Source organism: Girardinichthys multiradiatus, chromosome 6 (genome assembly GCF_021462225.1).
Source record: "Girardinichthys multiradiatus isolate DD_20200921_A chromosome 6, DD_fGirMul_XY1, whole genome shotgun sequence".
In the NCBI taxonomy this organism is placed as follows: domain Eukaryota; kingdom Metazoa; phylum Chordata; class Actinopteri; order Cyprinodontiformes; family Goodeidae; genus Girardinichthys; species Girardinichthys multiradiatus.
This window is the reverse complement of record NC_061799.1, coordinates 20,978,482-20,993,458: the sequence shown is the minus strand read 5'-3', so window position 1 is coordinate 20,993,458 and position 14,977 is coordinate 20,978,482. Positions and strand designations below refer to the sequence as shown.

The window sequence follows — 14,977 nt, the reverse complement described above, 5'->3', positions numbered from 1 at the left end:
ACCTCATTTACAATTCAATTCAGTTTTATTTATATAGCGCCAATTCACAACACATGTTGTCTCAAGGCACTTCACAACAGTCAGGTACATACATTCCAATTAATCCTAATCATTGAACAGTGCAGTCAGAGTTAGCTTTTTATTCAAATTGGATAAAAAGTTTTTCTATCTAAGGAAACCCAGCAGATTGCATCCAGTCAGTGACTTGCAGCATTCCCTCCTCCCGGATGAGCATGTAGAGACAGTGGACTGTCACTGGCGTTGACTTTGCAGCAATCCCTCATACTGAGCATGCATGTAGCGACAGTGGAGAGGAAAAACTCCCTTTTAACAGGAAGAAACCTCCAGCAGAACCAGGCCCAGTGTGAGCGGCCATCTGCCACGACCGACTGGGGGTTTGAGAGAACAGAGCAGAGACACAAAAAGAACACAGAAGCACTGATCCAGGAGTACTTTCTATGGGAAGGAAAAGTAAATGTTAATGGATGTAGCTCCTTTAGTCGTTTCACCTAGAAAGAAAGAACAGATAAACTCTGAGCCAGTTTTCAAGGTTAGAGTCTGAAAGAGAGCACATATAATTAGTTACAGTAAAAGCTCAGTCAATTTCCATGTCTAGGAGAGAGAAAGGGTTAAACACTAAAAGACAGGGCTATGTGGATCATCGGTAGAGGGTGAGCATTAAGTTGTTGCCAGCAGAAGCTCGGACAATTCCCCTCTCCAGAAAGATGTCACAGGCAGACACAGAGCCAGGCCAGGTGTAGCTTCTAGGAAGAGAAAAGAGAGAACAAAGTTAAAAGCTGAAATAACAGCAAACAATGCAAAATTGGAGAGTAGTGTGAGAATGTAGCGAAGAGGGTGAAAGTGGTCGTTATGTCCTCCAGCAGCCTAAGCCTATAGCAGCATAACTACACAGATAGTTTCAGTTCAGATTATTTAGTTAAACGGCGCTTATTTACAACAATGTCGTCTCAAGGCACCTCACAAAGGGTCCCACTGAAGGTCATTGTCATACTAAAAACCACAATGATTGGGATACCTCCCTCTGTCAGACTGATTATAACCATTGGAAAAGAGAAGGGGTCATACAGGTAGCAGAAATGGAGGGTGTGTTTGCACCTCAACCATAACTGAGCCGGTTTAGGCTAAACCTGACTCCCCTTTACTCCAACCAACAGGGAGGGAAGAAGACGGAGGTAAAAAATAAGGAAGATAGCTCAGGATAAACTAAGCCACTCTCACTATAAGCTTTATCAAAAAGGAAAGTTTTAAGCCTAGCCTTAAAAGTAGACAGGGTGTCTGCCTCACGGACTAAAACTGGGAGCTGGTTCCACTGGAGAGGAGCCTGATAACTAAAGGATCTGCCTCCCATTCTACTTCTAGAGACTCTAGGAACCACCAGTAAACCTGCAGTCTGAGAACGCAGTGCTGTGTTAGGAACATATGGAACAATCAGATCTCTGATGTATGATGGAGCTAGATCATTAAGGGCTTTATATGTGAGGAGGAGAATTTTAAATTCTATTCTGGACTTAACAGGGAGCCAATGAAGGGAAGCTAAAATAGGAGAAATATGATCTCTCTTTTTAATTTTCATCAGAACTCTTGCTGCAGCATTTTGAATCAGCTGAAGGCTTTTAACTGCATTTTGTGGACATCCTGATAGTAAAGAATTACAATAGTCCAGCCTTGAAGTAACAAATGCATGGACTAGTTTTTCAGCGTCACTCCTAGATAGGATATTTCTAACATTGGCAATGTTCCGGAGATGAAAGAAGGAAATCCTAGAAACCTGTTTAATATGGGATTTAAATGACATGTCCTGGTCAAAAATAACACCAAGGTTTTTTACTTTGTTATCAGAGGTCAATTTAATGCCATCCAGGTTAAGTGATTGACTAAGCAGTTTCTTTTTTAAAGACTCCGGTCCGAAGACGACAACTTCTGTCTTGTCTGAATTTAGAAGCAAAAAATTTAACGTCATCCAAGTTTCTATATCTTCAAGACATGCTTGTAGTCTATCTAACTGGTTGGGCTCATCAGGATTTATGGATAAGTAAAGCTGAGTATCATCAGCGTAACAGTGAAAATTTATCCCATGCTGCCTAATAATTTGACCTATTGGAAGCATATATAGTAAAGAGAATTGGCCCACGTACTGAGCCCTGTGGTACTCCACAATTAACCCTGGACTTTAAAAATGATTTATCATTTACATGAACAAACTGGAATCTGTCAGACAGATAAGATTTAAACCAGCCTAGCGCTGTTCCCCTGATCCCTACAGCATATTCCAGCCTTTCTAAGAGAATTTTGTGATCGACTGTATCAAATGCAGCACTGAGATCTAACAGAACAAGTACAGAAACAAGTCCATTATCTGAGGCCATAAGAATATCATTAGTGACTTCCAGCAGAGCTGTTTCAGTGCTATGATGAGCTCTGAAACCTGACTGAAACTCTTCAAACAGGTCATTGCTGTATAAATGCTCACACATTTGATTAGCAACAATTTTCTCAAGAATTTTAGATAAGAATGGAAGATTTGATATAGGTCTGTAATTTATTAAGTCATCTCGATCAAGCGTAGGTTTCTTAAGCTAAGGTTTAATTACAGCTACCTTAAAAGCTTGTGGTACATATCCATTTACTAAAGATAGATTAATCATATCTAAAATGGGGCTGGTAATCAGAGGGAACATTTCCTTTAATAATTGGGTTGGGATTGGGTCTAACATACAAGTTGAAGGTTTAGATGAAGCTAATATTTCTGATAACTCAGGAAGCTTCACTGGATCAAAACAGTCCAAACACAAATCAGGTTCTGCAGTTATTTCCAATGTTGTCTCACTTGCTGAGGATGAAGTAATCATCTTCGGGAGTATGTCAAAGATTTTATTTTATTTTTAATAGAATCAATTTTATTTTGGAAGAATCCCATAAAGTCATGACTGCTGAGAGCTATGGATGGCTCAACAGAGCTATGACTCTGTGTAAGTTTAGCAACTGTACTAAAGAGAAACCTAGGATTATTCTTGTTCTCTTCTATTAATGATGAGAAATAAGCTGTTCTAGCTTGGCGAAGTGTCTTTTTATACAACAGTAGGCTATTTTTCCAGATTAAGTAGGAATCCTCTAGGTGTGTAGAGCGCCATTTTCTCTCCAAATTTCTAACATTGTGCTTTAAAGTACGCAGCTCTGAATTAAACCAAGGAGCCAGCCTCCTATTAATGATTATCTTCTTTTTCAAGGGGGCTGCATTGTCTAATGCATCACGCAATGATGAAGAAACACTATGAACAAAAGAATCAATTTGTGAAGGGGAAGAAACAGAATTATTGCCCTCCACTGTGCTTTTCAGTGATAATGAGGAAATTAAAAGTGGAACAGATTATTTAAAGGTTGTTACAGCATCGCCTGATAATGATCTACTATAATGAAATTTTCTTTCAGGTGTGGAGTACTCGGTTAAATCAAACTCAAAGGTTATTAAGAAATGGTCAGACAGGACAGGGTTATGCGAGAATATTGTTATGTCTTTACACTCAATGCCATATGTCAGCACAAGGTCCAGAGAATGAAGACAAAGGTGGGTAGTTTTGTTAATGTTTTGATCAAAGCCAATTGAGTCTAAGATAGCATTAAACGCTATATTTAGGGTATCACTTTCAGCGTCTACATGAATGTTAAAATCCCCCACTATAATAACTTTATCTGTATTTAACACTAAATCAGATAAAAGGTCTGAAAACTGATCTAAAAATTGAGAGTAAGAGCCTGGTGGACAGTACAAAACAACAAACAGAAGAGGTTTTAGTGCTTTGCAATTTGGATGAGGAAAACTAAGGATTAAATATTCAAAAAAGTTGTAGCTATTGATTGGTCTGGGGCTAATCAATAAATCCGACTGAAAGATGGTTGCTACTCCTCCTCCTCGCCCAGTAATTCGAGGAATGTGAAAATTTAAATAATTAGTAGGAGTTGACTTATTTATAGTAACATAATCCTCTTGCTGCAGCCAGGTTTCTGTGATGCAAAGTTTATTTTTATTAGATTTTCCTGATTTCCTCTTTTTAGATTATTTTTTAATCTATTCAATTTTGGCCGTGGGCGAGACACTGTCTTAATAGGGTAATGGGTGGGTAGCAGTACAGAAGCTGCAGAGAGGAGTGTTAAACTACGACCCTGCTTCCTGGTCTGAACCCTGGGTTGTCAGAGGTTTGGAGAACTAATAAATTCGGCCAGATTCCTAGAAAAAAGAGCTGCTCCATCCAAAGTGGGATGGATGCTGTCTCTCCGGATCAGACCGGGTTTTCCCCAAAATGTTCGCCAATTATCAATGTAGCCCACATTGTTTTCTGGACACCACCTAGACAGCCAGCGGTTGAATGACAGCATGCGGCTAAACATGTCGTCACTGGTCCGATCAGGGAGGGGACTAGAGACAATCACGGAGTCCGACATTGTTTTGGCGAACTTACACACCGAAGCAACACTAACTTTGGTGACCTCCGATTGACGTAACCAGGTGTCATTACCGCCAGCGTGAATAACAGTCTTACTGTATTTACGCTGATCCTTAGCCAGCAGTTTCAGGTATGATTTGATGTCGCCCGTTCTGGCCCCTGGCAGACATTTGACTATGGTCGCTGGTGTCTCTAGTGCCACGTTTCTGACTATGGAGCTGCCAATTACCAGAGTTGGCTTCTCAGCGGGTGTGTCACTGAGCGGGGAAAATCTGTTAGAAACGCAGACGGGTTGGTGGTGACCTGTGGGCTGGGATCTAGGACTATGTTTCTACATACCGTCACCCAGCCGGCCTGAAGCCCCGGCTGCGCGGGCTCTGCTGGAGGACTGCTTCTGGGAGCTACCCTTGGTGGCTCCGCGCTGGCTAAAGGGCCTCGGCTATCTGCTGGTTTTTCAACAGCGCGGAGCCGGGCCTCCAATTCCGACACCCTCGCCTCCAAAGCTACAAAAATGCTACATTTATTACACATCCCATTATCACTAAAGGAGGCAGAGGAGTAACTGAACATCTGACACAGAGAGCAGGAGAGAGGAGAAGACTCAGAGAGAGAAACAGTAGAACGGGTAGCCATGGTGGAGCTAAAGCTAAGCTAGCGACCCCTTACCACTACTAGAAAAACCGTGTAAAACACGGAGAGTCCCCAAACGTTAAAAGTAGCAACAGAAAGTAAGTGTTTTTAACGTGCTTATGTATTAGAACAAGTAAGAGAAATTTCATCCCCAAGGATATAGAAAGACTCATTGCCAGTTATTGCAAACGTTTCATGCCAGTTGTTGCTGCCAAGGTAGACACAACCAGCTATGAGGTTTAGTTTACTTTTTCACATAGGGCTAATTTCCCTTAATAAACTACATTAACGATTATTTGAAAACTGAATCATGTATTTGCACAGATTATAATAGAATAAGGTTTACCTTAGCTCCTGCATACATTTGTATAATTACATTATTAGACAAAGATGCTTGAACATCTATATTAATGCACTAAATTAGTGACATAAATCATTGAGTAGAACATTATTTTAACTTGATTTTGACTTCTTGTAGCCACTCTAAGATTAATGTCATGTTCTGTAATGTGCCCTAAATACTTTTACAGGTTGCTCCTTGCTTTTGGGGCCTATGCAGCATGGGGAAATTGTTATGCACATCTTGGAGAGATTGTTTTACACAAAGGAATCTATATAAACTAGCTTAATAAAATCAGTTATAGGAGGAAGCATGGTAGCATTTTAGAAAAATGCTAAATAACAGGTGCTTATGCATGCATGTCTGTTTTGTGACCCTAACTATTTACGACCTCATGTGAGACAACTTGTGTCCCCTTTGGGGACAAAAAGTGATGTCTGGCAGTAGAGTCTGTCTTTGTTACCATCACTGGTTCCCTTATCCCATGGCCTTATTCCTCTTTGACTCTTTCCGACCCTTTGATATTGTTGACTGGTTTTGTGTGTTTTTTTACTTAGCACCATTCCCCATAAGACTAAGACTCCTGTTTCATTTCTTCTTTTAGTTGTTGCACCTGTCAGTTACAAAGCTGGCGCTGCATAGATGGTTTCCCCCAAGGTGGTATTTCATCTAACATGCCATCAAATTGTGTCATTTATAAGAATTGTCATATAGCATACACAATGAGATTTTTTGCCTCCTGGAGCAGAATGCATGTCAATTTCTCATATTAATTGGTACACCAAGGGCTGGTAACCAAATAGCTCAAGGCTCTGAATCATGTTGAAAACCACTCATCCAGCATCTAATTTTAGGTAAAAAATGGCACAAAAGCAGCTGAAGGCATAAACGTTCCATCAATAAAATTATTTTACCACTGCTCCAGCATGCACGTGCACTTCTCTGCAGAACAGCTCAAACACCTGCCTTCTTTTTCATAACTTTTTTAATTCTCATAGCCTCAAAGCTTGGATGTTGCTTTCCAAGGCATTGAAAATCTCCACACACAGACCTTCCTGTCTGTATGTGTGCAGGAAGAATATAAATAAAGCTTCAAAAAGCAGAAACAAATCAGAACAAATCTGACAAAGACACATTGATATCCACAGACGCCTGTCCAGACATGTACAGCTATCAGTGTGTGTTAAAGGCTTTCTCACACTCTTATTGCTGCACTGTTCCGAGGGGCGCTGTCATACTTTCTGGCTCAAGCTCGCCAAATGTTCCAGACTCTGTGGCGTACAGCTGCTGTGAGAGGGCTCAAGGACAAGCAGACACTGGCTAACAGCCAAGCAACTTTCTGTTACTTGCATACCAATAAAGGAACTTTTGGAGGAGCAAGCAGGTGGAGTTTGTTGCCCTAATGAATGTAGTTTTTTTTTTTTTTCTGTACCTCCTGTTTATCTTCATTAATACGAGTAACACCTCTTTTTTTCCTTTCTGATTGGATATCTTAGCTAAACCTTACACTCTAAAAACTGCCAGGATAATGGGGTGTTCTCTGTCTCCAAAAGAACACTTCCTGAGGGCGGACTTCAGATATAGAATGTACACTGTTGGTATAAACTAAGCACTTTGGATGGTTTGTATTTAGTTAAACCTGAGGCACACAAAGTGCTGTAAAAATCAACGTATGAACATGTTCATTTAGTGTTTGAATGAATAAAAATAAAAAACAAAGTTATTATTTTGCTCATAGTAGTTAGCACCAAAACAGACGTTTTCTGACCTGCAACTGAAAGGCCTTCAACCTGGATGTGTATTTTTATGTCCTACTTGTTAAAGCTTATGTGAAATGTTGACTTTGCCCATTACTACATTTACAATTTTTCATTGTAGAAACACTTACATCACTACAAGGTTAGCTGTTAAAACCGTTCCCCACCTAATTTGAAGACAGCATCTGTGCTGTTATATCGTTTATTCTTACTGTGCGATGGTCAGAGAGCAAAGGTAGAACTGACTGCATTAAGCTGTTTGTCTCTGCTGTACCTGCAAACTCTCAGTCCCTGCCTGCATCAGACTACACAGTAACACAGTATCAGCAGAATAAAGGTGCTGCTTAAGTTAATGCTCAAGTCATCGGTTTTTATTGTTATATTTAAAGCACAGAGTGGTCTTGAATGGTCTTGTTTAAATTGAGAGGTGAAGCAAAAAAAATCCGTAACTGGTCCCCTCAGAGATATAAACTTTATAAACCACATTTGCCTGTGAGTTGTCTTTTTTCTTTCTGTCCTCGGATCCCTCCAAGTCCTGTCTTCCCTCCTTCCACTTTGGAGCAGATCCTCCACCCTCCCACAAGCTTCGCCCACGCACACACACACTTGCTCTCTGTCTCTCTCTGAAACACAGTTTGGTTCAAAGAAAGATCTGGTAATGAAAGAAAATCAATAGTTGTTTTTTTTTTCTTCTCACTCTTCTGTGGATTCAAATCTCTTCCTAATTCTCACCCTATCAACTTCACACTCTTGCATCCAGCATTTGCATTTTGCAAATGGAACAGAAGTTTCATTAACTGCATATAAATTCAATATTACACATAGTGAATTTAGTATTGAATAATTTTTGTATAGTGAGACATTCATGCGGTGTAACAGCAGAGGGTTTCCTGATTTAAAAAAATCTTTTGAAGTTCTTTGAAAAGGTTTTCATGAATAAAACCATTTTGCGTAGCATTTAATTCACAAAACACAGCCTTTCTGCTGCTTTCTGTGTCATAATCACACAGATCCCTGAAGGGCACGACTGACTTCTGCCCCTTTAGTTTCACCTTGCTTATACAGGTCCTTCTCAAAATATTAGCATATTGTGATAAAGTTCATTATTTTCCATAATGTCATGATGAAAATTTAACATTCATATATTTTAGATTCATTGCACACTAACTGAAATATTTCAGGTCTTTTATTTTCTTAATACGGATGATTTTGGCATACAGCTCATGAAAACCCAAAATTCCTATCTCACAAAATTAGCATATTTCATCCGACCAATAAAAGAAAAGAGTTTTTAATACAAAAAACGTCAACCTTCAAATAATCATGTACAGTTATACACTCAATACTTGGTCGGGAATCCTTTGGCAGAAATGACTGCTTCAATGCGGCGTGGCATGGAGGCAATCAGCCTGTGGCACTGCTGAGGTCTTATGGAGGCCCAGGATGCTTCGATAGCGGCCTTTAGCACATCCAGAGTGTTGGGTCTTGAGTCTCTCAACGTTCTCTTCACAATATCCCACAGATTCTCTATGGGGTTCAGGTCAGGAGAGTTGGCAGGCCAATTGAGCACAGTGATACCATGGTCAGTAAACCATTTACCAGTGGTTTTGGCACTGTGAGCAGGTGCCAGGTCGTGCTGAAAAATGAAATCTTCATCTCCATAAAGCTTTTCAGCAGATGGAAGCATGAAGTGCTCCAAAATCTCCTGATAGCTAGCTGCATTGACCCTGCCCTTGATAAAACACAGTGGACCAACACCAGCAGCTGACACGGCACCCCAGACCATCACTGACTGTGGGTACTTGACACTGGACTTCTGGCATTTTGGCATTTCCTTCTCCCCAGTCTTCCTCCAGACTCTGGCACCTTGATTTCCGAATGACATGCAGAATTTGCTTTCATCCGAAAAAAGTAGTTTGGACCACTGAGCAACAGTCCAGTGCTGCTTCTCTGTAGCCCAGGTCAGGCGCTTCTGCCGCTGTTTCTGGTTCAAAAGTGGCTTGACTTGGGGAATGCGACACCTGTAGCCCATTTCCTGCACACGCCTGTGCACGGTGGCTCTGGATGTTTCTACTCCAGACTCAGTCCACTGCTTCCGCAGGTCCCTAAAGGTCTGGAATCGGCCCTTCTCCACAATCTTCCTCAGGGTCCGGTCACCTCTTCTCGTTGTGCAGCGTTTTCTGCCACACTTTTTCCTTCCCACAGACTTCCCACTGAGGTGCCTTGATACAGCACTCTGGGAACAGCCTATTCGTTCAGAAATTTCTTTCTGTGTCTTACCCTCTTGCTTGAGGGTGTCAATAGTGGCCTTCTGGACAGCAGTCAGGTCGGCAGTCTTACCCATGATTGGAGTTTTGAGTGATAAACCAGGCTGGGAGTTTTAAAGGCCTCAGGAATCTTTTGCAGGTGTTTAGAGTTAACTTGTTGATTCAGATGATTAGGTTCATAGCTCGTTTAGAGACCCTTTTAATGATATGCTAATTTTGTGAGATAGGAATTTTGGGTTTTCATGAGCTGTATGCCACAATCATCCATATGAAGACAATAAAAGACCTGAAATATTTCAGTTAGTGTGCAATGAATCTAAAATATATGAATGTTAAATTTTCATCATGACATTATGGAAAATAATGAACTTTATCACAATATGCTAATATTTTGAGAAGGACCTGTATATTTGCACAGGACACACCGCATTTTGTCACAGCAAGTTTTTCATTTGGCGCCCGACAGCATTTGCACACATTAAGTAATGTGACACCAGCAAGTCACATGTTCTGACATATAAGTTTTAATGGAAGTAAACCATTGAGATGCCAGCAAAGTACAAATTGTAAGATTCCTTAAAAATGTCTAAAATAAAGTTATTCAAAATATTTAGGTCCTGTAACTAAACCTTGCTATAAATTATTTTACAATTGCAGCACCATCTGATGTTCAAATGGAAACAGTGTACTTATTTGCTGTTCCTTATTTGTGTTTTTATAGAAATTGTGAGAGCTATGACTCAAGTGATCAACCAAGGCATGGCCATGTACTGGGGAACATCTCGCTGGTCTGCCATGGAGATCATGGTAAATCACTACAAAAGACATTACAAAACGCTAGATAAATGCTTAATACTGGGAAATGCACTGATATGCCACTGATATCTCTTATTCAGAGCTAAAGACATTTCCAATGTATTAAACAGTACAGTTTGTTCAGCATATTTGTGTTTGCTTTCATCTGTTCCCTGTTGTTCCCTTGTGCTCAGTTTCTCAGTTTATGTTCTATTCCCTGTTTTTATTCCCCTTAGGTCGGTATTTGTCTTTTTCTCTTGATTCAGTGTTTCTTTGTATCTCTGGTTAGCTCATGCGTTAATTAGTCTCCCTCCCTCAGCTTTCTTACCTTCTGCCTCATTGGTCTCCACATCATCCTCTGATTAACCAATATAATCTCATATTACTCCTCACATCCCTCAGTTTATAAGCTCTCTTCTTCTCATTGCATGCCCATATTTCCCACTACAATGCCAGTTGTTGGGCCTGTTCTCTGCCATGTTCCTAGTCCTGTTTTCCTTGTGCGTCCTGTAAGTTGTTCATCCAACGCTCCTGCCTGTGTCTGGATCCAACTCCGAAACCACAACTCGTGACAATTTGTTTTCTGTTGAATGTTTTTGCAAGTGATTTCCAACCCATAAAGAAAACAATGACATGTAAGGAATAAAGATGCTGATAATGTTCTGAAATATGATACCCAATGCAACCATGGGAAAAGATAAATGTCATAAAACATAAAGGTCAGCATTGCATGTTTCCTTCCTCTTGAATTCCTTTTTTTCCTTTCATTAGGAAGCCTATTCTGTGGCCAGACAGTTTAATCTAATTCCGCCGGTGTGTGAGCAGGCCGAGTATCATTTATTCCAGAGGGAGAAGGTGGAAACTCAGCTTCCCGAGCTCTACCATAAAATAGGTAAGTGTAGTAGGTTTTCACTTATCATCAAGGTTTTTCTTCGATGAATGTTGTCACAATAGTCAGCATCGTATACAGTATGTCTCTGTTCCTCATAGGTGTGGGCGTGGTCTCTTGGTCTCCTTTGGCCTGCGGGATTATCACTGGAAAGTATGAAAATGGCATTCCAGAATCCTCCAGAGCTGCGATGAAGGTAGAGATGTGATTTTATTGGGTCAGTCTTGAAAGCCTTATACTTTAATACAGTATAAAGTACAGAACAGTTTAAAAAAGTTTTTATAATCCTTTAACCACTTCATATTTTGCCATGTTGCGCAAACTTTAAAGTATTTTAATGGGATTTCATGTGAAAGACAAACACAATATCTGGCATAATTGGAAAGGAAAAGAATATGTGATTTACAAAATGTATTGCAAATACAAATCTGAAAAGTGTTTGTATTTAGCCCCTATTACTCCAATACCCCTAAATAAAATAAAGTGTAATGAATTGTCTTTAAAGGTCATCTAATTAGTAACACATTCCCCCTGAGTGTAATTTAATATTAATATAAATCCAGCTGATCTGTGAAGGCCTCAGAGGTTTGTTAGGGAGCATTAGTGAACAAACAGCATCATGAAGACCAGGAAACCCAGCAGACAGGTCACAGAAAAAACTTCACAGAAGTTTAAAGCAGGCTTGGGTTATGAAATAATATCCTATGTTTCAAAAAGCTAATAGAATATTGTTTAATCCATCATTCAAAAATGGAGAGTACTACATAAATACAAATATATACAGACGTGGTTATCCACCTAAACCAGGCAGGGCAAGGAGAGCATTAATCAGAGAAGCAATGAAGAGGCCCATGCTAACTCTCGATGAGATGGAGATATACACAGCTCAGAAGGAACAATCTTTTGACAGGACAAATATCCTGTCAAAAGATTATTGTCCTTCCATACAAGTCTGGTCTTTAGGAAAACTGGCAAGAAAAATCTTACTGTTGAAAAAAGAACAGCATGAAGGGAACACGGCAAATAGGCAGAAGGAACTGCTCCTGTCAGATGAAATCAAAATTAACTTTTATGCTTAAATACCAAATCCTATGTGGGGGCAAACTAACACTGCACATTACTCTAAACATACTATGCCCACTGTGAAACATGGTATTGGCAGCATCATGCTGTGGGAATCTTTTTATTCACCAATAACAGACAAAATTATAAAGATCTGAGATTGAGCAAGTTTATCTTCCACACCTACAGTTAAGTGGTTTAGATCAAAGCAGATTAATTTGTTAAAATGGCCCAGTCAAACCCCAGGTCTAAAACCTGTAGAAATCTGAAGGATGACTTATAAATTCCTTTTCACCAATGCTCTCCATTCAATATGATTTAGCCCAAACTATTCTGCAATGAACAGACAAAAATTGAATTATCTAGTATCTGTGCAGAAATAGTAATGACATACCCTTAAAAGTATTGGAGCTATAACTGCAGCAAAAGGTGGTACTACAAAGTACTAATAGAGGCTGAATATGAATGCATGCCTCACTTTTCAGAATTTTATTTATAAAAAATGAAAACCATGAATCACAATTTCTGTCACAGTTATGCACCACTTTGCGTAGTGGCCTATCAAAGGAAATATAAATGACTTATGTTGAAGTCTGTGGTTGTAATGTGACAAAAGATAAATAGTTATTTTTGTATGAATATATGGTTAAATTTTTGTTTTATCTTATTTTTATCTTTAAGGCTTAATGCTGTTTATGCTTCTTTTATTATTCTAGCCATATCAATGGTTGAGGGAGAAGATAACAAGTGAGGATGGAAGAAAACAGCAATCCAAACTAAAAGAACTGACTCATATTGCAGAAAAACTAGGATGCACCTTGCCGCAGATAGCCATAGGTAAATAACAAAGGAAATCTGCTTTTATTTTTTGTCAGAATTCATTTTTCCTCCTGATTTTCATTGTTTGCATTGTTAAATATTTTTTAATTAGAACAGCCATGTTAGACTAACATTCTGTTATTCTGATCTTTAGCCTGGTGCTTAAGGAATGAGGGAGTCAGCTCAGTGCTCCTGGGGGCCTCCAATCCCAAGCAGCTGACAGAAAACCTGGGAGCCATTCAGGTACACATGCAAGCCTTTTCCGGCCTTAAGTAATCGTTTGATTTCTTTGTGGATTTGCCCACTATTGTTAACAATTGATGAAGCAATGTTGCTTTTCTTCTGCACATTTTAGGTAATTCCAAAGATTACAGCAGGTATTGCCTCAGAAATGGACCATATACTGGGCAACCGTCCACACAGTAAAAGAGACTACCACCATTAGGATGGACACTTTCTACGAAACTACGCTCATCAGGCTTTTCAAAGCTCACTTTTCACAGCCATGGCACCATAAGTGTGTGCCCACGACTGCGTGTATCTGTAGAGGACTGTGTGATTGTACTTGGCTCTTTCAACTCATAACTGTGAAGTGGGCTACATGACGACAAAGCGTGCATGCAAAAGCTGGCAGTTAGCGGACTGAACACGATTTGGACGACCCATCGAGACAGTTCCCTGCATTGAAAAAAAACCTCATCTGCAGCAAATTTTGCAGAAGGGGCTGAACCATATAGTGCTGGAAAAATAATAGAATTAATGGTTTAAATACTTAAATTGCTCTCAGTGTATGTAGAGAAAACTACTGAGGAATTAATGACCTCTAAGCATCCACTTAGGCACACTAGAGAACTATTATAAGAAAAGATTATTTGCATCAAAATTGACCTAATGCTAAAGAAATCTATTTTACTTATGTATGTATGTAAAAAGAATAAAAAATAATGATTATAAATGAGCCATATTTCAGCAGTATGGATGAACATTCCCCAACACAGCTGGAGCTTGCTTGTCCATGTGATTGCTTCAGAACTGGAAGATGTAAATGTCAATTAAACATTGTTTTTGCTATTGCCATGAGAAAATGTTTAATTAATTACATATATACAAAACATATGTTATGACTGTTACATAAGTATGTATTTCTTTAATGAGCAGTTATGTTGCTCTGTTCTCTTTTTCACTTATGCAACAGCACCGCTGAGTGTATTTTCCTACTGTGCTCTTTCAACCCATTTTAGTGTGTACCCTGGCAGAGTTTCTGTCAGTAGGAATTGTATCTGATTCATTTCATTTCAGTCGGTGCTGTGGATAGAAAAGTGTCTCATTGAAGTTAGGGTGCTGATCCTCTTGCAGGGGAGCTTGTGGATAACAAATAAAGCCATGCGGCTAATGAAGAGACTTAGAGGAGAACAAATATAAAAAGAACACCATATGGAACCTTGCAGTAATTGCACCTGGAACAAGCAGAGTTAATCTCATCTTCTCCCAGATGAACATTTTATGTAATGGGATAATCTTTTCTATGTTCTGTTTGTTCTGACATGTATTATGGTGTTGTTCATCAAATTTGTACATGAAAATTAAAGAGACGCTTAGAGTCGTATGCCTCTTTTTTCACTCAGGAATTTTAACTAATTAGCATTCATCAGGAAAACTTACTGTTTGACACTTAAATGCTGGAAGAAAAAAATTTTTAAACACATTTATATTATGAATCATGTTTGCTTTTAGTGGTTATATTAAAAAAAGGTGTGTAAATTATTATTATGAATGTTTGTTACATAAAAATGTGCAGTTTTTATAAGGCATTCTGCCCAGGGTAGCAAGGGATTGAGCCAAAATTCCAGAAAATGAGTTTGAAATTTGTGGAATGATAACCAGAAATTTGACCCAATCCTTAGTTTAGCTCAGTTTAAAAGGTAATTCTATTGAATAATTCTACTGAATACTAA

The 14,977-nt window shown here is 39.3% G+C and overlaps 1 protein-coding gene across 3 annotated transcripts in view; it reads left to right on the top strand.

The window, feature by feature from the left end:
- kcnab1b (potassium voltage-gated channel subfamily A regulatory beta subunit 1b) overlaps positions 1-14,622 on the top strand; it is a 53,009-nt gene extending 38,387 nt beyond the window's left edge. For all 3 annotated transcript variants that reach the window (XM_047369374.1, XM_047369375.1, XM_047369373.1), the window contains 6 exons: positions 10,179-10,264; positions 11,024-11,144; positions 11,243-11,337; positions 12,920-13,040; positions 13,177-13,265; positions 13,378-14,622. In XM_047369374.1, coding sequence (XP_047225330.1) covers positions 10,179-10,264; positions 11,024-11,144; positions 11,243-11,337; positions 12,920-13,040; positions 13,177-13,265; positions 13,378-13,467 — 602 coding nt within the window. In that variant the 3' untranslated portion in view covers positions 13,468-14,622. The remainder of the gene's footprint in view (positions 1-10,178; positions 10,265-11,023; positions 11,145-11,242; positions 11,338-12,919; positions 13,041-13,176; positions 13,266-13,377) is intronic.
- Positions 14,623-14,977: the final 355 nt, after the last annotated feature.